The 25,237-nt window shown below is 43.4% G+C and overlaps 1 protein-coding gene and 1 long non-coding RNA gene across 5 annotated transcripts in view; one reads left to right on the top strand and one right to left on the bottom strand.

Moving 5' to 3' along the window:
- The window catches only part of LOC127542726 (uncharacterized), a 58,451-nt gene extending 56,487 nt beyond the window's left edge, over positions 1–1,964 (bottom strand). For 2 of the 3 annotated variants that reach the window (XM_051968497.1, XM_051968496.1), the window contains exon 1: positions 727–1,964. In XM_051968497.1, the coding sequence (XP_051824457.1) occupies positions 872–1,891 (1,020 nt within the window). In that variant the 5' untranslated portion in view covers positions 1,892–1,964 and the 3' untranslated portion in view covers positions 727–871. The remainder of the gene's footprint in view (positions 1–726) is intronic. The other variant, XM_051968495.1, reaches the window with a different exon arrangement.
- The window catches only part of LOC127542729 (uncharacterized), a 147,806-nt gene that overhangs the window by 102,982 nt on the left and 19,587 nt on the right, over positions 1–25,237 (top strand). For both annotated transcript variants that reach the window (XR_007948805.1, XR_007948804.1), the window contains 2 exons: positions 3,499–3,721; positions 4,904–5,004. This is a non-coding gene — a long non-coding RNA (uncharacterized LOC127542729). The remainder of the gene's footprint in view (positions 1–3,498; positions 3,722–4,903; positions 5,005–25,237) is intronic.

Below are 25,237 nucleotides of genomic sequence, written 5' to 3'. Positions count from 1 at the left end.
TTGAGTGCAGATCCTACTCTCCACTCTGCCTCTATAATTCTATGCAGACTCTGTCACTCTCCCCTTCTCAGCTTCCTTCCCTCTCTATTGATGAGATTATATGTAGAAGCCTGTGAGGACATGTCCAAAACTCAATCTGTGATTGAAGGAGAAAGAAGCCACATGTAACGTAGCATTGGGTTAGAGGGAGGGAGCGTGAAATAGAGACAAGAAGTTTGTAGGGAAGTCAGAGAAATGGAGGGAGTAGAGTAGTGTGGAAAGAGGAGAGAAAGAAAGGGAAAGGGAAGGGATGGCAATGGATTTCAGGGAGAGACAGACCAAAGGGTAGAAAGGAAAAGAGAAGTGAGAGAAAAAGGGGGAAAGGGAAACAGAAACAGAGAAAGATAGAGACAAATACAGAAGAGGAGACACAGAAAGCTAAATAATATACAAAGAATCTGCAACTTGAAGGGAGAGGGAGAATGAAGGAAGTGCATTGTGGGAGGGGTGAAAGACATTCCCGAGGTCATTAGAATGGAAGATTGTGAAGAGAAAGTGAGAGGAGATGATGTAGAGAGATCTTGTTAGAAGTTTAGGCAGATGGATACAGAGAGACACTGATAGACAGGAATTTAGAGTTTCTGGGCCTCAATTTGCTGCCTGAAGAAAGTAATTGTATTTCATGGGTCTCTGGTCCTTTTCATCTCTAAATTCATCATTCTACGAGTAATGAAATGTCAAAAATACTTTTTTGATATATGTTCTGTCTCTGCCAATTATAAATCTATGATTTCATGAGTGATGCAAGGAGATAGTGGGGGAAAGACCATGGTTCAGTAGAAAGAGAAAGAGACTACTGGGGAGAGAGGAGAAAGGAGAAAGAGGATTTTGACTAGGTTTCTGGGGAGAGAGAAGGAAAAAAGGCCACCATCATACATGGCAGAAGAGTGTCACTAGCACAATTGAGGTAGTGAAGACGAAGGTGAAGTGAAGAAGAGAAAATGATCTTTGGGTGAAAAAGAAAGGAAAGCAAAAAGAGAGGGAGCCATTTTGGATGTGAGAAGAAGGAAGAAGTGACTAAGATGGGATGGGGTGGAGGAGACAAAGGGAAGAATATGCTAAATATAGGAGGGAGAAAAATCTCCCACCAGGGATCAGTACCATTAGGCAGAAAGGAAATAGAATATTGGTGATAGAGAATTTTTGAGTCAAACTCAAGAAGTTGTGTAGAGCCTAGGGGAAAGGAGAAGAAGGATCCAGTAGAAAAGACATCTTGGGAAAGGGGAGGGCAGCTGGAGATTAAGGAGAAAGAGAGACAGAGTGAGAGACAAAAAGAGATACATGGAAAAACACAGACACACACAAACACACAGAGCCAGAGAAAGAGAGTAGTTTCAGGGAAGGACCAGAAGGGAGAGATCACTGGGAAAGGAAGAAGGGGAGACAAAAGGAGGAAATATGGGGAATAAAACGAGAATGGAGATACTATTAAAGAAAGGCAAAGAAGGAGTGAGAAAATGAGAAGGGCCTTTTTGGCATAGAAAAGCGATAAAACGAAAAAAAGCACTACATAGTAAGAAGAGAAAAAGAGAGAAATAATCATTAGAAAAGTTACGTGGGTGGCAGGAAAATAAAGGGAACTTAGAGGATGTGCTAGTAAGGAAAAAAAACAAAAAGAGAAAAGGATGAGAGAAAATGAAAAAGATAAACAATGTTGGGAAAGGGAGGAGACAATGTAAAGGAACAGATCACTGATTAGAGAAAAGACAGAGAAAGAATGAAGGGAGAGACCATAGTATAAGATGGGGGAAAAAAAGGGAAAGAACCACTGATGAGGAAGAAGAGGGAGAGAGCCACTGGGAAAGGACCACTGGAAAAACTGGAGAGGGGAGATACAAAGGGAAGGAACCATAAAGCACAGAGATGGAGGGGGAAGGAAGGTACCATTAGGGAGGGAAGACTAAACTGAGAAACCCAGGTGACAGGAAGAGGTAGAGAGAAAGGGCCAATGGGAAAAGAGGAGAGAGGAAATAGATAGGGAAGATACCATGGAAGATAAGGATGGAGGGAGATGGAAAGTCCCATTAGGGAGGGGAGACTAAACTGAGAAACCCAGGTGACAGGAAGAGGTAGAGAGAAAGGGCCAATGGGAAAAGAGGAGAGAGGAAATAGATCGGGAAGATACCACTGATGATGGGGATGGAGGGAGAAGGAAAGTACCCTTAAGGAGGGCAGACAAAGCTGAGAAATAAATGGAAGGAAGCACATGAGGTGGGGGCAGAGTGACAAAGGGAAGATAATAGTGGGGCCTGGGATGGAGAAAAGGAAAGAAACAGTGAAGAGAACATTGTGAACCCCTGGGAGAAATACAGAAAAGAAAGCAGAGAGTGTCTGTGGGAGGACGGCCAATGGCTACAGAGCAAAAGAAGAAAGTCCTTGCTAAGGGGGGAGTGCTGGGGACAAGTCTGGGTCCTGTACAGACTGTGCAGTGAGACAGGAGGGATAAAGCGGCAGGGCCCGAGGATGCTCTGAGGCAGCAAGGGCTCACAGTGGATTGGACGGTCAGGGAAAAGGAAGAGAATTCCTTATCCGAGACTATGAGACCAATGAGGAAAGAGCTGGAGCCAAAGGGGCAGGGAGGAGCCATGCTGGACAAAGCCATGGGCTGGGGGTCAGGACAGGCTGCCTCACAAACTCAGAGATGTGTGACCCTGCAAAAGGCCCTTGGCACCTGCTTTAGACCACAGTTTCTTCTACTTGTAAATGATGCTCTTGATCTCAAAGGCTTTTAATGTTGTGCTTCTATGAGAAAGAAGAGGAAAGTCTGAGGTTTGAGGTAGGAGGAGAGAAAAGCAGTTAGTAAGCAAACTCCATTAGAGAGACAGAGAAATGCACAGAAATAGTGACAAAGATAGAAAGACACCAAAAAGGGACCACAGAGACCTGGGAGAGTGACACTGGGGGGTCACGAGGCAGCTGGTTCTCCTAATGGCTAAACCTTGAGGCCTGGAGTCAGGAGGATCTGAATTCTGGGCCTGACTTATAAGCTTCCTTGCTCCCTCTCCCAGAATCAGTTCTCCTTATATGTCTAATCCTTAGTTTCTTCAGGGTTAGAATAGACTTTCCTTAGTTTTTTCTGCCTCTATGTGAGGCATCCTATAAGTGACAGAAAGAGAAGTTTCTCAGGCTAAGTGAGCTTGCTGTGGTGGCAGAGCTGCCAGAGGCTTCTGTGGAGTGCGATCAAGGAGACGCAGCAGGACAAGGCCCACTTTGTACAAAGAAAAGGGGGAGGATAAAAAGGGATGGACGACAGGGCATGAGCACCAAAAGGCAGAAGGCAGAGCCCTTGGGGTGGGCCATTTTGGGGAAAGGCAGTGCAAAGAGGGAGACCCAGAGAGAAAAGAATAGTTGGTAATTTGAGGGAGAGAAAGTAGTTATTGGGGGGAGAGGCAGAGAGCAAGGAGCTGAAGGACCCAGCAGTTTGTCTCTGAAAATTAAGAGCTGTTCATGTCACTTCAGTTTTCCCAGCTTGAATTTCTACCTCTAAAAGTGATGGAGATGGAGTTGGTCACTTAGGGACCCTTCCCATTGGACGATTCTATCATTGAGGGAGAGAGAACGGCAATTCCCATGGGAGTGAAGGTCAGGAAGGAGAGTTCATGGGAAAGAGAACCAGAGAAAGGCCCACGAGGCATCGATCATGGGAGCGACACAAAGTCATCCTCCTACCAACCAGAACACAGTATGTTGAGAAAAAGTGATGTGTTCAACCCCCTCTTGTAAGCGTACTGGTTGTGTGTTCCTCAGCACATCACTTAAACTCCTTTTCTCAGTTTCCTTGGTTAGACTGATTAGATTTTATTCCCTTTCCCTAACGTTTGATGCTTTTCCAATAGAGAAGGGAAAAAAACTTAATATAGGGGAGCGGTGGATTCTGAGTAGGGAACAGATATAGAGGAAAGGGAACACCATGGACAGAGCAAAAGGAGAGTCAAAGGAAGGGGACAAGTGAGGATGTGGGAGATAGAGTGGAAGCTAATCCAGGAGAGAGAGTCAGAGACAGAAGGTGATGATGGTGTCAAGATACAAAAGGAAGGGATGCTGAAGACACTGATGCTTTAGTTCTTGGAGTTACAGCCCTAGAGTCAGGAAGAAGCAGAGCTGAGTCCTGGGATAGAGAGGAGAAAGTCCGTTTCATAGTCTAGGATTTGGAATCAGGGAGGGTTGGTTTCTAATTTTTTTATATTGTCTCTGGCTGTTTTCCCATAGATATGTTAACTTGTTTAAACCTGAATTTCTTGTGCTTTAAAAAGAGGAGGTTGAACCCAGTGGCCCTGAAGATGTCAGATAACTGCACATATGCAGAAGAAAGACAGAGGGAAAGGGAGAGGGAGAGGGAGGGAGGAAGAGAGAGAGAGAGAGAGAGAGAGAGGAGAGAGAGAGAGAGAGAGAGAGAGAGAGAGAGAGAGAAAGAGAAATGAAAGAGAAGCAATACATTTACAATGAAGAGGAAGACAAAAAAACAGCTTGACAAGAGGCAGCAAATATATGTGTGAGGGAGAGAGAATCGTGGAATATGTTTAGACACAAAATTTGGATCCCACAAATGATGAGACAAAGAAAAAGGATAAAGCGATAATGGTGAGAGAGAGCTGGGTGGTACAATGTATATAGTGATGGGCCTATTATCAGGAAGAAATAAATTCAAATTCTGTCAGTATCAATAACCCCCGGACATTTACTAGCTCTTTTGCTCTGCACCAGTTGTTTAACCTTTGTCTCCCTCAGTTTACCGAGCTCTATGAGATGGCAATAATATGCCCTACTTCCCAACAAAACACATTAATATTTGTACATTGTACAGCCCAACCTTTACTGCCATTCATGGACTTAATTCTTATTTTCCTTCTTTTCTTCCTAAAAGGAATTGGTCATCAATGGTGTCTAAGAATACTGTGACTTCTACATCTCCAATAACACTGGAATCCATGAGAAAAGGAGAATACTACACAGAGTGAGAATCAGGTAACAAATTTCTGAGAGCTGAAAGACAGAGGGAAAACATTACAGAGGGCAGAGGATGGGGAGAGAAGGAAAAGCAAGGGAGAATAGGGGATGTAGGGAGATCTTTTTAGAATGTTTCCCAGATAGACACACACAGAGACAGCGATAGACAGTAATTTAGAGTCTCCTCAGCCTCAGGTTCCTCGCCTGAAGAAAGTGGTTTGTTTTTTAACCCTGAGGTCCTTTATTGCTCTAAAACTCTAATGCTAAGAGTGATGAAAGAAGGGGAAAATGATTAGTGTATGTTTTGTGGTAGAGATACATAGAGAGAAATGTTGTTAAAATACTAGTGATAGGGAGAGATCAAGAGAAAGTCCACTAGAAAGGGGAGATCAAAGGAGAAAGAGTCTTTATAAATGTGTTGAGAAAGAGAAGAAAACTGCTGAAGGAGAGCAGAAAGGGAAAGAACCCATGGAGATGGGGGAGAGGAAGAGAAACAAAGAGAAGGGACCATTCTGGATTGGGGTAGAGAGACAGTAGGAAGAAACAACTGAGAATAGATGGTGTGGGGACCATCCATTTGATGGATGGAATTTTAGGTCCATTCATTCTTGAGGGGAGAAACAAAATGAAAAGGTGGAAAAGACAAAAATAAAGAGACCATTAGGGTATGAGGAGAGGGAGAAAACAAGGAGAGATGAAAGGTCTTCAAGGGAGAATCAAAGAATCAAAAATTAAGAAGTAAGTTAGAACCAAGGAATAGAAAAAAAGGCAAAGATCAAAGATGATGTAGTCATAGGGTTGGAGAGGGCATGGGACAGTGAGGAGAAGGAGAAAGACACACAGAGGGGACCAGTGGTTGAGGAAAAGAGGGAGAGAATAAAGGTCATAGGCCATAAGAAAAAAGTGATCGTGATGGAAGAGATCATTAAGGTTGACAAAGGGAAGAGAACACTGGCATGAGAGCAACAGGAGAATAACATTTAGGAGAGGGAAAGAAAGAGAGAAATAATAGGATGGAATCACTGCGAAATGGGGTGTGTATGAGAAAATAGCCTACTGGGTAGAGAGCAAAGAGAAAGGAGAAAAAAGAGAAGGGCAAAAGGGAACTGTGAGGATGGTGGGAAGAAATGAGAAAGGTATCACTGGGAGGGAAGAGTGGAGAAAAAAAGGGAAAAGACCATTAATGATACTGGGAAAGGAAGAAACCATGATTTAGAGTAGTTATTGAGGAAACCCAAAAGGAAATGAACATGATACTAGAATAAAATCAGGAGGAAGAATAGAAAAGACACAGTGACAGAAAATGAGAACAAGACAGGGACACTTGGTAAGTTATAACCACATTGGATAGGGCTTAGAGACAGCTGGAGCAAATCACAAGTGACATTGCAGGGATATAATCGAAAGGGAAATGTGATTAGAGGGAGAGGCAACAGGGCACACAATAGGCTGAACCATCATTCTTTTTTTCCTGAGGCAGTTGGAGTTATAAGTGAATTATCCAGGGTCACACAGCTGGAAAGTGTTAAATGTTTGAAGCTGAATTTGACCTCAGATCCTTCTGACTCCAGGCCCTGTGTGCTATGCACTGAGCCATCTAGCTGCCCTTAGGCCCTTATTCTCAGTCACATCCAGCTGAGTTCACAACTTAGCTGGACAATTTCTAGGTGAGCCAGTCACGTAACCTCCCTCAGGCCTCTGAGCCAGGTGTGCTGGGATGTGGCCTCCACCAGTTCCTTCCCCTTGAGGTTTGTGATTTAAGGAGGAAGAGTGATGGATCCCCACAGGCAGAATGGATCAGGACAGAACAGCCAGTGGGAAGAGGCCACTGAGTGAGGAGACAGACAAGGAGAAAGCGCACCAGGTGTGGGTAGAGAAACACAGCAGACTCACGTGGGGAAGAGAATATGTGAAGCTGAATATAAATAACAGGAGTTCAATGTCTTCCCCCTAAAATCAGTGGCTGTTTGGCCCTGGACAAGTCTTTAACTGTCACCACTTCCTCGGCTACAACAAGTCCTCTGGGACTAGAAAGAGCCTCTAGCTCTGAGATTCTGGGCTTGGACAGGAGAGAAGGAAAGATTACCTGCCATGGGGGCAGAGGCAGAGGGATGGAGATTCAGGGAAACGGCTTCTTGCAGCAAGAGACATGCAGCTAACTCAGTACCATGGACAGAGAACAGGGAGCATCAAAGGAAGGGGCCGAGTGAGCCTGTGGGCAGATAGGAAGATCCCCTCTAAAAACGATGGAAGTGTAGTTGGCCACTCTGGGCTCTTCCAGTTGGATGATCCTCTCAGTGATAAGGAGAGGGCAGAAGTGGAAGGGCAGGAAAGGGAGATAGTGGGAAGAGAAACAGCAAAAGGCCCACTTGGCCTGGATGGTGGGAGACAGAGAAAGGTAAGGGTCCAACAACCAGAGTAAGGTAAGTAGAGGGAAAGTGCTCCAGCTCTGCTTGTAGCCTTACTGGCTGTTTGGGCCTCAGCATATCACATAAACTCTGCAGCTCAGGTTCCTTTTCTCTCAATAGATGTGTTTGGACTGCATGGACACTCAGACCCATTCCAACTCTAATATTTTATGGTTTTCCAATAGAGAAGGGGAAAACTACTTGGTGTAAGTGTAGAGGCAGAGAGATTGAGATTAAAGGGAAAGACTTTTGAGGAAGGAAGACAAACGTTGGGAACTGAATAGCCTGTAGAGAGGAAAGAGTCAGAGGGAGGGGCCAAGCAAGGATGTGGGGACATAGAGAGGAGGCTAGTCCAGCAGGCAGAGAGGGAGACAGAGACACGGGGGGATTCCACACAGGAAAAGCAGAGATTTTCAGAGAGAGAAGATTCCTTGGCAATGAAAGAGCCAGAGAGGGAAGAGAACAGTGTCAAGGAAGAAGATCTTTATGACCATGGGAGACTAAGTAAACCCAGCAAGGATCAAAGAAAAAGGAACAATGGGGATTGTGTGGGGTAGGCAAGTGGCAATTAAGGATGGAGAGAGCAAAGAAGTTGAGTTCAGATCAAACCTCAGACCTTTTTCATTCATGAATTTGTTTCAGGAAGACAGGGAAGGTTTGTCAGGCTCAGCTTCCTCCTCTGTAATATATTTGAGGGCTGCTCTGATGACCTTTAAGATCACTTCCATGGTTAAAATCCTAAGAATGATGGAAAAGAAAAAGAAATTTTCTTGGGGGATTGAGATGTGAGGAGAAATTGAGCATTAAAATACCTTTAAGTAGGGGGAGAGACACAGGGAATGGCCAGAGGGGGAGAGAAAGTGTTGGAAAGGGAGAAAAGGAGGGGGCCATTTACAGTGGAGATAAGCAGAGATGAAAAGTGGTCCTGCAAAATTGCTGACTGACAGTTTGAAAGACAAGAGAGGGAAGTAGAGGGAGAGATCTAAAAGGAAGAAAATATACTTTACAAACACTGTGTCATTTGATACCTAGGACAGCTCCATGCAGCTGCTTACAAGATCCCCATTTTATAGTTAAGGCAAAAAGTGCATTGAGACTGTGACTAGCCCTGGTTCTTTCAGCTAAGAAATATCTAAAATTTAATTTGAACTCGGGTCCGACAGACTCCAGGCCCAGCACTCTTTCCAGTGCACAGGCCATGTCTCTGGAGCCTTGCTGATTTGAGTGCAGATCCTACTCTCCACTCTGCCTCTATAACTCTATGCAGATCTCTGTCACTCTCCCAGTCTCAGCTTCCTTCCCTCTCAATTGATGAGCTAATATGTAGAAGCCTTTGAGGACAGGTCCAAAACTCAATCTATGATTGAAGGAGAAAGAAGCCACATGTAACGTAGCATTGGGCTAGAGGGAGGGAGCGTGAAATAGAGACAAGAAGTTTGTAGGGAAGTCAGCGAAATGGAGGGAGTAGAGTAGTGTGAAAAGAGGAGAGACAGAAAGGGAAAAGGAAGAGATGGCAATGCTGAGTGATGAAAGGTCAAAAACACCATTTCATATATGTTGTTTCTTTAAATTATAAATATATGATTTTATGAGAGATGGAAGGAGATAGAGAGGAAGAGACCATTGTTTAGGGAAAAGAGTAAGAGACCACTAGGGAGAGAGGAGAAAAGAGAAAGAGAGGATTTACTAGATCTCTGGGGAGAGAGAAAGAGAAAAGGCCACCAAGATATATGGCAGAAGAGTGTCACTAGTAAAATTATGGGCATAGGGTAAGAAAAAACGATCTTTGGGGGAAAAGGAAGGAATGAGAAAAGAGAAGGAACCATTTTGGATGTGAGAAGAAGGAAGAGATGGCAAAGATATGATGGGGTGGAGGAGACAAAGGGAAGAATGTACTAAATATGGGAAGGAACTAAGGGGGAATACTTTTAGGCAGAAAGGAAATAGACTATTGGCAATAAAGAATTTATCAGACAGTGGGACTCAAGAAATTGAGTAGGTGTTAGAGGAAAGGAGAAGGAGGATCCAATGGAAAAGATCTTGGGAAAGAGAATGGCAAGGGACCACTGGCCAGTTGGAGATTAAGGAGAAAGAGAGACAGAGTGAGAGACAAAAAGAGGTAGAGAGAAAAACAGAGAGACACACAGAAACAGAGAGAGAAGTATTAAAAAAGGACCAGTAGGAAGCTTCCAGGAGAGACACAGAGACAGACAGAGAAAGAGAGAGACAGAGACAGAGAGAGAAATGGGGGTGATTAGGAAAGAAAGAGAGGGAAATACTAAGATGGAAATATGGATATTAAGGGGAGGGAAAAGGAAGATACTACTAAAGAAGGGAGGAATGAGAGTGAGAACAGACCAATACTGTTAGAAAGAGTGGAGGCAACAAAAATAACCACAGAATATTAAAGAGAGATAAAAAGGCAAGGAAGTCTTGGGAAAGAAAAAGTAAGAATGAGATAAAAGGAAGACAGAATAAGGGATAGGGGTCAGAGAGATAACACTGATTAGAGCAAAAAATAAGAGAGAAAATGGAAAAAATATGAACAATTATGAGAAGGAAACGTACAGTCTAATAGTTGGACCAGTGATTGCTGGAAAAGAAAAAAGGAAGGAACCACTGAAAAATGGAGGAAGAGGCAGACAAAAGAAAGAGATTAGAGGAAATGGTGTTGAGGGAAGAAGAGAAGGAAGAAACCACTTGTGTGAGGAGAAAAAAAATGAGAGAAAGAGGGATGTATCACAGGAAACAGGAAATGGGGAGAAAAAGGAAAAGAACCCTTGGTGAGGAGGAAGTAATAGAGAGGAATGGCCAATGGAAAAAGAGGAGAGAGGAAGTAAAAAGGGAAGAGACCAAGGAGGATGGAGATGAAGGGAGATGGAAAGTACCATTAGGGAGGGGAGAGAAAGCTGAGAAACAAACGGAAGGAAGCACTGGAGACGGGGGTAAACTGATGAAGGGAACAGAATAGTGGGGTCTGAGAAGGAGAAAAGGAAATAAGCAAGTGAAGAGAACATTGTGAACCCCTGGGGGGAATAGAGAGAAGAAAGCAGAGAGTCTGTAGGAGGACGCCCAAGAGTTAAAGAGCAAAGGAAGAAAGTACTTGCTAAGGGGGGAGTGTCAGGGACAAGCCTGGACCCTGTGCAGCCTGTGCAGTGAGGCAGGAGGGATAAAGCAGGAGGGATAAAACAACAGGGCCCGAGGAGGCTCTGAGGCAGCAAGGGCTCACAGTGGACGGGACTGTCAGGGACAGGGATGAAAACTCAAATTCTATACCTATTTCCCCTTTGTGGGGTAAGAAGGGTCCAAGTGGAGTAAAGAAAGGGACAGAAGCATGAGACCAAGGAGGAGAGAGCTGGGGCCAGAGGGAGGGGCCATGCTGGACAGAGCCACGGGCTGGGGGTCAGGACAGGCTGAAGTGGAGGCTGCCTCACAAACTCAGAGATGTTTGACCCTGCACAAGGCACTTGGCACCTGCTTTAAGCCTCAGTTTCTTCTACTTGTAAATGATGCTCTTGATCTCAAAGGCTTTTAATGCTGTGCTTTCATGAGAAAGAAGAGGAAAGTCTGAGGATTGAAGGGAAGGAGAGAAAAGCAGTTAGTAAGTAAGCTCCATTAAAGAGAGAGAAAAAAGCACAGAAAGAGTGACAAAGACAGAGAGAGACATCAGAAAGGGACCACAGAGAACTAGGAGCATGATGTTAGGGGGTGAGGCAGCCTGCCTAGTGGGTAAAGCTTGGGGTCTGGCGTCAAGCAGACCTGAATTCTGGCACTGACTTACAAACATTCTTGTTTCTTCTCCCAGAATCAGTTCTCCTTATATGTCTAATACTTAGTTTCTTCAGGGTTAGAATCAATTTCCCTTAATTTTTTTCCACCTCTAAGTCAGGAATTTTATAAGTGACAGAAAGAGAAGGAAAAGGCTAACTGAGCGTGCTGTGGTGGCAGAGAGCTGCCAAAGGCTTTTGTGGAGTGGATTCAAGGAGATGGAGCAGGACAAGGCCCACTTTGCACAAAGGAAAGGGGGAGGGCAAAAAGGGATGGATGACAGGGGATGAGCACCAAAAGGCAGAAGCAGAGCCCTTGGGGTGGGTCAGTTTAGGGAAGGACAGTACAAAGACAGGGAGACCCAGAGAAAAAAGAATAGTTGGTAATTTGAGGGAGAGAGGGAAGAAGTCATTGTGTGTCGGCGGGGAGGCAGAGAGCAGGGAGAGAAGGGGGACACGTCTGAGAATGAAGGGGATGGATTTGAAGGCACCTCTTTGCTAAAACAGAGAAAAGTTGGAGTGATTTGGGACCAAATCACTCTGAGTTAACAATTTGCTTCAGAAAATTAATAGGTTTTCTCAGCTTGAATTTCTTCCTCTAAAATATGGAAATGGCATTGGCCACTTAGAGGACCTTCCAGTTGGAAGATTCTATCATTGAGGAAGAGAGAAGGGCAAGACCCATGAGAGTGAAGGTCAGGAAGGAGAGTTAGTCAGGAAGAGAACCAGACAAGGTCCATTCAGTATAGATTAAGGGAGAGACAGAAGGTAAGCCCCCTATAAACCAGAATATAGTACGTATAGACAAAAATGATATATTTTCCACCTCCTCTAAAAACATACTGGTTGTGTGTCTCTCAGCACATCACAAAAACTCCATTTCTCAGTTTCCTTTTCTTTCAAAAGGGGTCTTTGGACTGATTGGCCTCCCAGATTTATTCCTTCTTTCTAAGGTTCTGTGCTTTTACAATACAGAAAGGAAAACCTGCTTACTATAGGGTAGAGGCAGATTCTGAGAAGGGAACAGATATAGAGGAAAGGGAACACCATGGACAGAGCAAAGGGAGAGTCAAAGGAAGGGGACAAGTGAGGATGTGGGGAGAGAGAGTGGAGGCTAATCCAGGAGAGAGAGTCAGAGACAGAAGCTGATAATGGTGTTAAGAAGGGATACCTTTATACAGAGATGCTTTAGTACTTGGAGTTAAGAGGCCTAGAGTCAGGAAGAAGCAGAGCTGAGTCCTGGGATAGAGAGGAGAAGGTCTGTTTCATAGCATAGGATTTGGAATCAGGGAAGGTTTGGTTTCTAATTTTTCTTGATAAACTCTCTGTCTGTATTCCCACGGATATGTTTACATGGTCAAACCTGAATTTCATGTGCTTTAAAAAGAGGAGGTTGAACCCAATGGCCCCAAAGTTGTCAGATAGCTGCAAATATGCAGAAGAGAGAAAGAAAGAGACAGACACAGAGAAATAAAAGAAATAAAAGAGAAGAAGTAGGTTTATAATAAAGAGGAAAACAGAAACAGAGCTTGACAAGAGGCAGCAAATATATATATGTGAGGGAGAGAGAATTGTGGAGTATGTTTAGACGTAGAATTTTGATGCCACAAATGATGTGACAGAAAGAAAAGGGACACAGAAGTAGTGGTGAGAGAGAGCTTGGTGGTACAATGAATATAGTGATGCGCTTAGTATTAGGAAGAAATAAATTCAAATTCTGTTAGTATCAATAATCCCCAGACATTTACTAGCTCTTTTGCTCTGCATGAGTTGTTTAACCTTTGTTTCCCTCAGTTTACCGAGCTCTACGAGGTGTCAATAATAGCCCTACTTCCCATTGTTATTGTGGGAACAAAACACATTAATATTTAATTGTACAGCACAACCTTTATTGCCTTTCAGGCACTTATTCCTTGGTTTGCTTCCTTCCTTCCTAAAAGGAACTGTTCATCAATGATGTCTAAGAATACTTACAGTTCTACATCTCCAATAACACTGGAGCCAAAGAGAAAAGGAAAATATACAGAGGGAGAATCAGGTAATACATTTCTGAGAGCTGAGAGACAGAGGGAAAACGTTACAGAGGGCATAGGATGGGGAGAGAGGAAAAGGCAAGGGAGCAGAGGAGATGTACAGAGATCTTTTTAAATGTTTCCCTGATAGACACACAGAGAGACAGAAGTAGACAGTAACATATAATATCCTCAGCCTCAGTTTCCTCCCTGAACAAAGTGGTTTTTTTTATCCCTGAGGTCTTTTCCTGCTCTAAATATCTAATTCTAAGAGTGATGAAAGAAAGTGAAAATGACTGGTATATGTTTAGTGGTAGAGACACACAGAGAGAAATGTTGTTAAAATACTAGTGATAGGGAGAAATCAAGAGAAACTCCACTAGAGAGGGGGAGATCAAAAGAGAAAAAGACGATAAATGTGTTGAGAATGAGAAGATACCTGCTGAAGGAGAGCAAAAAGGGAAAGGACCCTTGGAGATGGGGGAGAGGAAGAGAGAAAAAGAGAAAGGACCATTTGGGATAGAGGTAGAGAGACAGTAGGAATGGAAATTGGGAATAGAGGGTGAAGGGCCTCAACAACATAAATGGTCCACTCTTTCTTGAGGGGGAGAAACAAATAGTGGAGGTGGGAAGGAAAAAATTAAAGGACCTTTAGGGAGTGGGGAGAGGGAGAAAAAAAAGAGAGAGAGAGAGATCAAAGATCATCAGGGGAGAATGAAAGAGTCAAAAATTAAGAAGTAGAACCAAGGAGTAGAAAAAGAGGCAAAGGTCAAAGATGGCTTAATAACAGGAATGAAGCGAGCATAAGCCACTGAAGAGAAGGTGACAGACATATGGAAGGGACCACTGGTTAAGGAATACTCATTGGCCATGAGAAATAAGGAAGAGTGATATAAGAGATCATTGAGGATGCCACAGAGAAGGGAATACTGGAATGAAAGGAATAAGACCATAACATTTAGGAGAGGGGAAGAAAAAGAGAAATAATAGGAATGAATCACTTTGGATGTGGTAGGTAGGAAAGGTCCCACTAAGTAGTGAGTAGAGAGAAAAGAGAAAAAAGAGAAGGGCAAAAGGGAGCGCTGAGTATGATGAGGAGAGATGAGAAAGGTACTACTGGGAGGGAAGGAGAGGAGAAAAGAGAAAAGACCATTAAGGCACTGGGAAAAGAAGAAACCATGGTTTAGTTTAGTTGTTGGGGAAACCCAAGGGGAAATGAAAATAATACTGGAATAAAATCAGAAAGAGGAAGAGGAGAGACACAGTAACAAAAACTGAGAACAAGACAAGACAACTTGGTAAGTTATAACCACATTGGATAAAGCTTGGGGACAGCTGGAGCAAATCACAAGGGACGTTGCAGGGATATAATCAAAAGGGAATTGTGATTAGAGGGAGAGGCAATAGGTGACACAATCAGCTGAACCATCATTCTTCTCCTTTTTTTCTATTTTTCTGAGGCAATATATTTTAAGTGACTTGTCCAGGGTCACACAGCTGGGAAGTATTAAATATTTCACACTGGATTTGACCTCAGGTCCTTCTAATTCAGGCCCTGTGTGCTACGCACTGTGCCATCTAGTTGCTACTATTCTCAGTCATTTCAAGCTGAGTTCAAAACCTAGTCTGACAATTTCTAGGTTGAACCAGTCACCTAACCCCTCTCAGGCCTCTGAACATGGGGTTGGATGTGGCCTTTAAGTGTTCTTTCCCTTTGAGGTTTGTGAGTGTAGGAGAAAGAGTGATGGATCTACATAAGCTTGATGGATCAAGAAAAAAATAACCAGTGAGAAGAGGCCATTGAGTGAAGAGAGAAGCAAAGGAGAGAGCTCACCAGGTATAGGTGGGGGTAGAGAAGCACAGCTAACTCACCTGGGAATAAGAATATATGAAGTTGAATACAAAGAACAAGAGTTCAATTTCTTCCCTCTGAAATTAATGGCTATTTGGCCATGGACAAGTTTATAAACCATCACAACTTCCTGCTCTATAACAAGGTCTTGGACTAGAATGGCCACTCACTCAACTTCCAACTCGCTGAGATTCTGAGCTTGAACAGGAGGGAAGGAAAAGATTATCTGCTATGGGGCCAGAGGCAGAAGATGGAGATTCAGGGAAACTGCTTCTTGAAGCAAGAGACATGCAGCTAAATCAATACCATGGACAGAGCACAGGGAGAGTCAAAGGAAGGGGCTGAGTGAGCCTCTGGGCAGAGAGAGTGGAGGCTACTCTAGTACAGAGAATCAGAGACAGACACACAGGTGGAGACAGGGAGACTTTTAGACAGAGAAGACTTCTTGGTAATGGGGAGCTAGAGAGGGAAGAGATCACTAGGCTAAAGAAGAGAGAGAGAGAAATGGAATGGGCCATTTTGGATAAGAGAATAAAATAGAGGAAAAAAGTAATTAGGATGGCATGGGGTGCAGAAAGACCAAGGTGAGAGCTCAAAAACATGGGGAGAATGGAACAAAGTAAAGCTAGGACAAGAGAAGGAGGACAGGGAGGGGATCCGGGCAATAGTCTTTGAAGCAGAAGCAAAGAATTGATTCATGAGGGCCTTGGACAAAGGTGATGAAGAAGCAAATGGAAAATATCACTTTGGAAAAGGAAGGGAAGGACCCTAGAGGTAACAGCTGGAGACAAAGAAAAGAGACAACAGAGTAGGGAGAAAAGAAAAAAAAGGATGGAGAGACAGAGAGACAATACACCCATAGACAGAGAGAGATATTAAAGGGAAAGGACCACTAGGAAGAGACTAACGAACAAGAGGGAAGAGATCAGTGAGAAAGAAACGGGAAACAAAAGTAATTGAGTACAGGAATAAGAGAAGGGAGCAGGAATATTCCAATGAAGGAGGAAGAAGGTGTGAGACTATGAGAAGGCATTGATATGGATAGAGGAAGGGGGAAAAGAGATATTAACATTGGGTATTAAAGAGGGGGAAAGAAACAAGAGACACTTGGAAAAGGGAATGAGACAAAAGGAAGAGAGCACAGGGAATGGGGGGAAAATGATTGCACTCAAAAGGAATGAGAAAATGAAAAAAATTAACTGTGATGGAGAGTAAAGAGCCAGTTTAAGGCAAGGGACCACTGATTACAGGGAAGAGAGAGAAAGAAGGCAGGGCCTGGAAAAAGGATATAGAAGAGGTTATAGGAAATGGCAGGGGCTGGAGAAGAAGGATACTATTAGGAAGGCTGCCATGGGGAGAAATGAAGGGAAAGAAGTACTTGTTAGGAAAAAAACAAGAGAAAGAAAGAAGGAAAAGACTATTGCAAATACAACTGGAGAGAAACAAGGGAAATAGATCATGGAGGACAGACAGTTATGGGGGCAGAAAGGAATTACCATTAGGGAGGAGAGAAAAAGATGAGAAAAAGGCATATACTATTTGAGTGACAAAAGGAAAGGAAAACTGGGATGGAGGAAAAGAAGAAAACATGAAAAGAGGACATTTTGTATATCTGGGGGAAATACAGAGAAGACAGCAGAGTGTGTTTGTGGGTGAGAGAGTAAAGAAGAAAACACTGCTAAAGGGGGAATGCTAGGGACAGGCCTGGGTCCTGTGCTGACTGTCTAGTGAGACAGGAGAGAAGAGCAGGAGGGATAAAGCAGCAGGGCCTGAGGATGCTCTGAGGCAGCAAGGGCTCCCATTGGATCAGACTGTCAGGGAAAGGGATGGGAATTCCAAATCTATGCCTGACAGGCTGGTGATGGAAGTGCCCAAATGGAGGGAGGAAAGGGAGAAAAAGTATGAGAACAATCAGGAGAGAGCTGGGGCCAAAGGGGCCAGGAGGGCCCATGCTGCACAGAGCCATGGGCTGGGTGTCAGGACAGGCTGAAGTGGAGGCTGCCTCACAAACTTAGAACTATGTGACCCTGCACAAGGCACTTAGCACTTGCTTTATATCTCATTTTCTTCTAATTCAATATTGTGGTAGTAAACTTAAAGGCCTTTGAAGTAACTTCTTGTTCAAAAATCCTGTGGTTTTCTGAAAACAAAGTCCTCTAGGGATTGGGTTATGAGGAGAGAAATACTGTCATTAGGAAAACTCCTTTAAAGAGAAAGACAAAGGTAGAGAGATAAGGACAGAGACATCAAAAAAGGATCACAGAGAACTGGGAGAGTGAAGGTGGTGGGTGAGGCAGCTGGTTCTCCTAAGGGGTAAAGCATGGGGCTTGGAGTTACGAGGACCTGAGTTCTAGACTTACAAGCCTACTTGGCTCCATGTCTAGGAGCAAGTTTCTTTTCACTTGAATAGTATTTTATTATGATATGTGTCACAATGGGCAACACAAAGATGAGCAGAAACAAAGAGAGAGGGAAAAGAACACTGGGTAATTTGACAGGGAGAGAGTGAAGAGACCCCTGTGGAGCATGGGTGAGGCAGAGAGGAGGGAGCTAAAGTACCATGGAGGAGCAATCTGAGGTTGAAGAGTCTTGAGGTTGGGAAGGAAGACTCCAAAAGTTGGGAGTCAGACCCGTGTCCCATGGTATCTCAGAAGAATTTGCAGGCTTGAAGCCAATCTCCTTATCCAAGAGGCAAAGTTTTATTGTGATTGTAACGCCATTACAAGTAGGCTGAATTGTAAGGGAATTCAGCAGAAAAACAGAAGCAAGGAGAGACATTTATCCAGCTTTTATCATTGATAGGCTAATTCTCTGGCTCATAGGTAGGAAGGAATTTGGTTGTCATTGATTAGATTATTACTGACCAGATTATCAGTCAGCAATGAATTGAGGAGGGGTCTCATTCACTATTGTCTCAGGAGTTTGATCTGTGGGCCTCTCTTGAGACCAGAAGCTATCTGACTAAGGGGTCAGAATTAGACAGATTGGGTGTGGGAATTTCCTGAGGCTGACTCCAAAGCCAAGAAATCTAGAATCACTGATTTATTGCCAAAACAGAAGCCCCTCCCAACATCTGGGGCCTACAAAATCATATTACATCATATTTCCCCTCTGAAGCAGTTTGTACCCCAAATTCATTTGGGACAAAGAGATAGAGGTCTCATCTTCTGGAGCTGCTTCATGCTGATAAGGGTAGAATAGGGTCCTGCTCAGTGGGGCTCCAGACTGAGGAGGGGAGGCAAGATGGCGGCAGCAGCATTCAGGGGGGTCCTGGGTTTCACAATCAGTTAGCCAATAGTATTCAGACTGAATGAGTAAGTTGGAAGTTCATGGCTTGGAGCCTGGAGGAAACAAATGTCACAAGTAGATTAAAATGCAGGGGCCAAATAGGAGCAAAACAAATACTTAAAAGTTAGTAGGGATAATAGCCAGGAACCCCACTCAGAGAAAGGCTGGGGGGGGGGGGAGATGAGGTTATCCCTGAATGCCTCTCATCCAAACAGCTTTTCCTAGGGTAAATACTGAAGAATGCCTTCCCGAAATCCCCATCTTTGTCTCTTTGAAGGGGCAGGGACAGTCTCTGGAGCAGTGGCATTATACACAGTGAAAAGAGCACTCAGTTCACCAATGGTTCAAACAGCATAATGTTTAAAAGGTCTTAAGCTTTGGGGAGAGAGGATGATATGCAGAGTGGAGATAATAATTAATGGCTTTGATCTCCTTTAGCAAAAACCTGAGTCTTCAGTCTTACAAGGGAAGACTTTTACCCAATTAGTAAGGGTGACAACAAAAGCCAAAAAGCGGTTTGAAGCCCTCCCAAGATGGGGCATATGTGTAGAATCCATCTGCCAGTCCTTTCCTAAGTGTACCCCTCCTCCAGACAGGCTTCAGGATGGGCGTTTAGCAACCCTTTCACAAATTGGGCACACTTGATAGATCTTCTTGTTTCTCCTAGCTTGTGACAAGTGAAAATAAGTTTCACAAGGGATTGGAGAGCATTTTTTTCAAGTGAGTAGCTTGGTGTAGGCCATAGAAGCTCCCACTGGCTGGCTTCGGGATTCAGAATGTTAGTTCTCAGGAGGTTACAAAGAAGCTTCAAGGAAGGTAGTTGCATTATGAATGAGTTTGCCAGAGTAATTTTGGAATGGATATCTCACAATTATCATCTTTCTGGCAAGAAAACAAGGGAAGTCAGGTTACAGTTATTCCCCTGGGGGGTAGCTAGTACAAATGGGTTGACATCCAGGGTGGGGATGGTGACTTTTGGGAATGGGGCCTTTACAAATGATGCATCAGGTCGCATATGTGGGCTGCCAACAATTCTGAATGCCCCCATGCCCACAGAGATCCCTAGCTTGACTAAAGACTAAGGAGTTATCTCCCCACTGGTGGGGACCCTTAGAGTGACACCAGGAGAACTGGAGAGAAAATACTAGGAGTAAAGCTCTCCTAAATAACAAGAAAGCAAGCTAATCCTGAGTGCCTCAGCTACCTTTTAAGTTATTTGAGGAGTGAAGGTTGCAGAGTCACTCTGCAAAGAGCTGGGTAGACCAGAAAGAAGTTCCCACTGGCTTGCTTCTGTATTAGAAGCTGGCCTGAGGGTGTTTGAAACCACTCAGAAGGAAAAAGAGTGTGTCCCCTTTCTTTCGAGCTGGGCAAGGAAAGGTGCCATGCTCAGGAGTAAATGGGTAGCAGCACAGGCAGCTGAATCTTCAAGCCTGTTTCCCTTCTTACGTAATAGGAGAACTTTTTGCTGCCATAAGTCCCCTTTCTTTCCATCTAGCCCCATTAGATGCAAAATATGAAAGGCATATTTGAAGTCAGTATAGATGTTCACACTCATTCCTTTCCCCAATTCTGAAACTCTGTGAGGGCAAAAATCAACCTGGTGGGGGGTTAGAACCTCCAATGGTTGGCGTAGAGAGAGCTTCAAGGCTCCCTCAGTTAGAAGGGCTGTGGCAGCCACTGCTCTAAGGCAGGAGGGGCCCCCCCAGGACACCAAGTTTCTTTGAGCAGTCAAAGCCTCTAGGGCTTGGCCCCACCTTTCATTAGGTAGGGCTAAGGGCAGAACAAGAGATTAGTTTAGCTTTCAGGGTTTTAACAGATTCATAAGACTATGTGGGCCTTTCATAGCCCTTCCAGCAGGCTGGAAGTTAAGGGTATTTATGACTTCAGTTACAGAAGCATCTTGGGTAGGGCTGCAGATGAAGATACCATCTAACCTATACTGGCCATGTACATCGGTGAAGGGGGGGTGGGTTACGTTCCCCTGGATTTGCCCCTTCAGAAGCAAAAAGAAATTGTGAGTCTTTTAAGAAAGGAGTGTTTAAATAACAGGTCACCAAACTGGCAGGACAGAGGGGAAGTTCCAAAACAGTTCTTAAGTTTCCCTTCAATCCCCATTACTCTATGAGGGGAGGGCCGGGTAAGACCAGAGTATCAGAGGAAGAGAAAAAAAGAGACCTGTATCAAAAGGAGAATTCAAAGGTTTTCCCTGCCACATCTAAAGTTACTCTGGGTTTGGCCATCACGATGGACTAAGTGGGAGTCTGGCCAAACCCCAGGCACCTTTACTCCTGGTCCTGAGGAGATAAGAGAACAGGGCAATGGTGGTGGCAGTGGGGGCTGCCCGACCCTTCTGTGGCAGTCTTTCTTTCAGTGCCCTGAGATCAGTGCCTGATTTCACTTGGGGCAAGGTCCTGGGAGTTTCCTCCAGTGACAGTTGCAAGCCCAGCGGCCCTGGTTGTGACATATAAAACAGGAACCCCCATGGGTCCCAGATATGGCAGCAGCTAAAAATTGAGCCCATTCCTTGTTTCTTGCTCTGGCCCTGTGGGTCCCTATTATTAAAAACTCCAAAAGTTGTTTCTAATAGTGGAGTCTGGGAAATTTGAGGTCCCAAGGCTAACTTCTGCAGCTTCCTCCAAATGTCTGGGGTAGACTGATTAATGCTGAGGACAGTGGTCTCCTCTGGAGAAGTGGGGTCCAGGTTAGTGTAACTTCCCTAAGTCTGTCATAATTAACCTGCTTCTTAATTCCCCTCTTCATGCCTATAGTGAGGCAGGTTAAAGGTGATCCCTTATCTCTCAGAGGGTGGGCTACTGACTTAATGATCAGACAATCAAATTCAGAACTCCAGTCCCAAGAGATTCTATCTCTAATTGCAAATTCTAACAATCGCAGCTTAGCGCTACATGCATTATTTTAAAAGTTTATCAGGACTTAAACCCATAAAGAGATTTTATTTAACATGTTTTATATGGTTAAACTTACCCCGGTGCAAAGGATCAATCATTATACAGGCTTATAAATTCTTAGTAAATGATGAGGTCTAGATATGGGGTACCTAAATGAAATTAGGGTTTCATTGAGGTCTAGTGGCAGGTTCGGGATACAGGCAATTAAATAGAGTTCCCCTGCAACCCCATTGGATTCGGTGCAAGGATACGGAGTTAAATGAAGTCTAGCAGCAGCATGAGAGTTCCCAATAAAGGAATTTATTGGCCTGAAAGGCTAGATTGATAAAAGAGGTTTATTATGGGGTTTGGAAGTAAGGTTAAAGTGTAGTTAAGGAAATAGGTAAGGACAAAGAGATAAGAAGGGCACCACCTCCAAATTACTTAGTTAACAATTTTAGAATTTTCCTAAGTAATAATCAAATAGTCTTAGCTGCAGTTTCTATTCCCTTAAATAAGTTTCCCTTTTGTTTTAGAGAGAAAACAAGACAATTCTTAAAACTGAGCTAGAACGGATTTTAAAACTGACAACTTAAGTTAATGAGCCTAGACAAACAATTGCCATTTGGTTATTTTCCAATTCACCCAAATCATTTCTCTTTTATGAGTCAGAAAATGGTGCCACTTTATACTCTCAAGGCCCCTCAGAAGTCTGACTCTAACCAGAGTTTTTAAAATAGTGACAAACTGCTTTTCTGTTTTCCTAAAGTTACAAAACTCTTCTGTTAACACTATCAATGCACATAGATCCTTTTAGTTACCTTTCCTTTAAAATTACTTTTACTATCATAGCGTAAACAAATTTCCACATTACTTACACGTACATACATACACATAGAAATCATTTATCTGTTGGTCACATTTAAAAAAAAAACAACCTCATGAAGTTATCAAATATGACGCAATTATATCTAATAAAGCAGTTAACATTCATATAGCATGTTTTATGCTAAGTACTTTTGCAATTATGCGATCTTCACAACAACAACTATTATTTCTCTTTACAAATCAGAAAAGTGGGCAGAGATTAAAATAATTTGCCACAAATTTCATAGCTAATCATATCATTGAGACAGAGAATGGTGGTCTTACCAAATGTAGAGACTGACTGGCTTTCTGGGTGCTGCCAGGGGTACCTGAATTCTTCCCAGGCATTTCTAGACAGAAGCTGCTGAAAGCTGCGGTGACTGGACATCCCTTGATAAAAGGTAGAAATGGTAGTTTCAGGTACCAGGGCTCAGGGAATGGAGCCTGACCACCCCACCCCCCATCCCCATTCCCCCAAGCTAGGTTAGAGGGTAGTTAGGCAAGATTGTGTGAGGTCCTCATGATTTTGCTTCCCCTATTTCTGCAGATGAGGCAGAATGTGAATTTCCCTACAGTTCGGAGATGAGAAGAGTTAGCAAACAAAGAGGCTTGGGCTATTATTGATCTTGCTTGCAATCTCCACAACTGAGGTGTTTCAGGAATTTATTTTACAATTTTAAATTGACTAATTGCCAAACTTCTTGATCACTACCTTCAAAATTTTGAGAATTTGCTAAGGTGTTTTGCTCTCAAAACTTTTGAGAATCTGTAAAGATGTTATTTGAATTTTAAGTAGCTAACTTTTTTGTGTAACCCCCGATTGTCAGAGCTGAAGTTCACAGAAAACAGTTAGGCTTTTTAAGAAAATTTCCCAGGATTCTAACTACAGCATAGGGGGCTTTTTCTTGCTGGATGCATTTTTAAATCTTTCCAGGTAACAAAATCTGGCTCACGGAACAAACATGACATAGACATTCTGCACAGAGACAAATGACATGAAAGAAGACTGTCCCATATTTGCCAAAAGACATAAAATTTTGCCAAAAGCTATCCTATAGCACTTTTGTCTTCTCTGGCACCCCAGAGAAGGTGAAACGTTCCCTAGGAACTTTGTCAAAAATTTCAAGAATTTCCCAGTATGGGTATCCCCAGTCAAGGAAAACTTGCAGAGCATGGAGCTCATGACAACCCAGATAAGCCTTCTCTCAGTGGTTTGGGGTGTCCTACTATAGGATTGTGGGAGAAAAAATGGGAGGTTTTCATTGACAAGGAGAGAATCAAACCAGGGGAGACCAGATTCTCCCCGTACTGGGCCACCAAATGTTGAGGTTAGGAAGGGGGACCCCAAAAGTTTGGGTTCAGAGATGAGTGTTGTGAGGTGTCTCAAAAGAATTTGCTGGCTTGAACCCATCTCCTTAGCCAAGGGGCAAAGTTTTATTATAATTGTAATGCCATTACAAGTAGGCTGAATTGTAAGGGAATCCAGCAGAGAAACAACAGCAAGGAGAGACATTTATCCAGCTTTTATCATTAATAGGCTAATTCTCTGGCTCATAGGTAGGAAGGAATTTGGTTGTCATTGATCAGATTATTACTGACCACATTATCAGTCAGCAAGGAATTGAGGAGGGGTCTTATTCACTATTGTCTCAGGTGTTTGATCTGTGGGCCTCTCTTGAGACCAGAAGCTATCTGACTAAGGGGTCAGAATCAGACAGGTTGGGTGTGGAAGTTTCCTGAGGCCGATTCCAAAGCCAGAAAATCTATAATTGTTGACATTGCCAGAACAGAAGCCTGCCCCCCCAATCAAGGAACCAAAAAAAATCATATTATATCAAGAGAATGGACTGAAAGGCAGCTCATTGTTATAGCAGATAGAAGGTTGCAGTTGGAGTCAAATCACCCTGCCTTAGCAACTTGCTTCTGAAAATTAAGATGTATCAAGTCACAACACTTCCTTTTTCTTAGCTTGAATTTTCCTTCTCTAAAAAAATTAGAATTGGAGTTGGTCACTAAGGGCCCACTCCATTTGGATGATCCTGTCATGAGTGAAGCGAGAAGGGCAACTCTCTAGGGAGTACATGGCAGGAAAGAGAGTAAGTGGGGAAGAGATCCAAGAAGGGCCCACTGCGCACAGCGAGTGGGAGAGACAGATTGATTATATATATATATATATATGAGAGGGGGGGCGGGGGGGAGAGGGAGGAAGGAGACTCTTACTGACAAGATCATGGCAAGTAGAGTTAAAATGATATGACTTCAAACTCTTCTTCCAAACTTACTCCCTTTGTGCCCCTCAGATCACCAATTAAACGCTCAGACTGCTTTCTCTTCTTTTTAAATGAGATCTTTGGACTTGCCGGTCTCTATTCCTTTCAGTTTTAAAATGCTATTAGTAATAGAAAGGAGATGTAGAAAGCCCCCAGGGAATTAACTCTGGAAGAAAAAGAGAGACTTGGGGGACTTTTGAAGAGGAGAGATACACAGGCAATGGACAAAAGGAAAAAAGAGTGGGACAGGGAGAAGTGGAAAAGACTTACTTGATATTGTGGATAAGACAGAGAGAGAAGGTGCTACTGTAGAATTGTTGAGAGAAGGGGAGACAAGTACAAGGAGAACTCCAAAGGAATAAGGGATTGGAAAGAGAAGGAAGAAAACAAGCATTTCTTAAATTATTTTATAAAGCAGAGAAGGAAGTTGCTACTGTAGAATTGTTGACAGAGGATTTGAAGCACAAGGGAAAGGAGTAGAGAGTTCCTAAGAAAAGAAAGCACTGGGGAAGGGGAAGGAAGAAAACAAGTATTTATGAAGTGGCTACCATGTGTAAGGCACTGTGCTAGATGCTTTAGTAAATATTATCTCATTTGATTCCCTGGGCAGCTCTCTGCAGTAGATGCCATCATTTTATTCTCCTTTTATAGTGAGAAACTGAGGCACATAAAACTTGTACCTTACTCAGAATCACACAGCTAGTAAATATCTGAACATGGATGTGAATTGGGATTTACTGAGTGTAGGTAGTGTCCCGTGAGGACACTTCTAAGACCAAATCTGAGATTCTGGGATTGAAAGAGGAAGAAGAAAAATAGTACTTGGTAGTGGGATAGAGGGAGAGAGAGTGAAATAGAAATTAGAGCCTTCTGAAGATGGCAGAAAGACAGAAGGAAGG

Source organism: Antechinus flavipes, chromosome X (genome assembly GCF_016432865.1).
Source record: "Antechinus flavipes isolate AdamAnt ecotype Samford, QLD, Australia chromosome X, AdamAnt_v2, whole genome shotgun sequence".
NCBI lineage: Eukaryota > Metazoa > Chordata > Mammalia > Dasyuromorphia > Dasyuridae > Antechinus > Antechinus flavipes.
The sequence above is the reverse complement of the archived record's forward strand: the minus strand, read 5'-3'. Positions and strand labels throughout refer to the sequence as shown.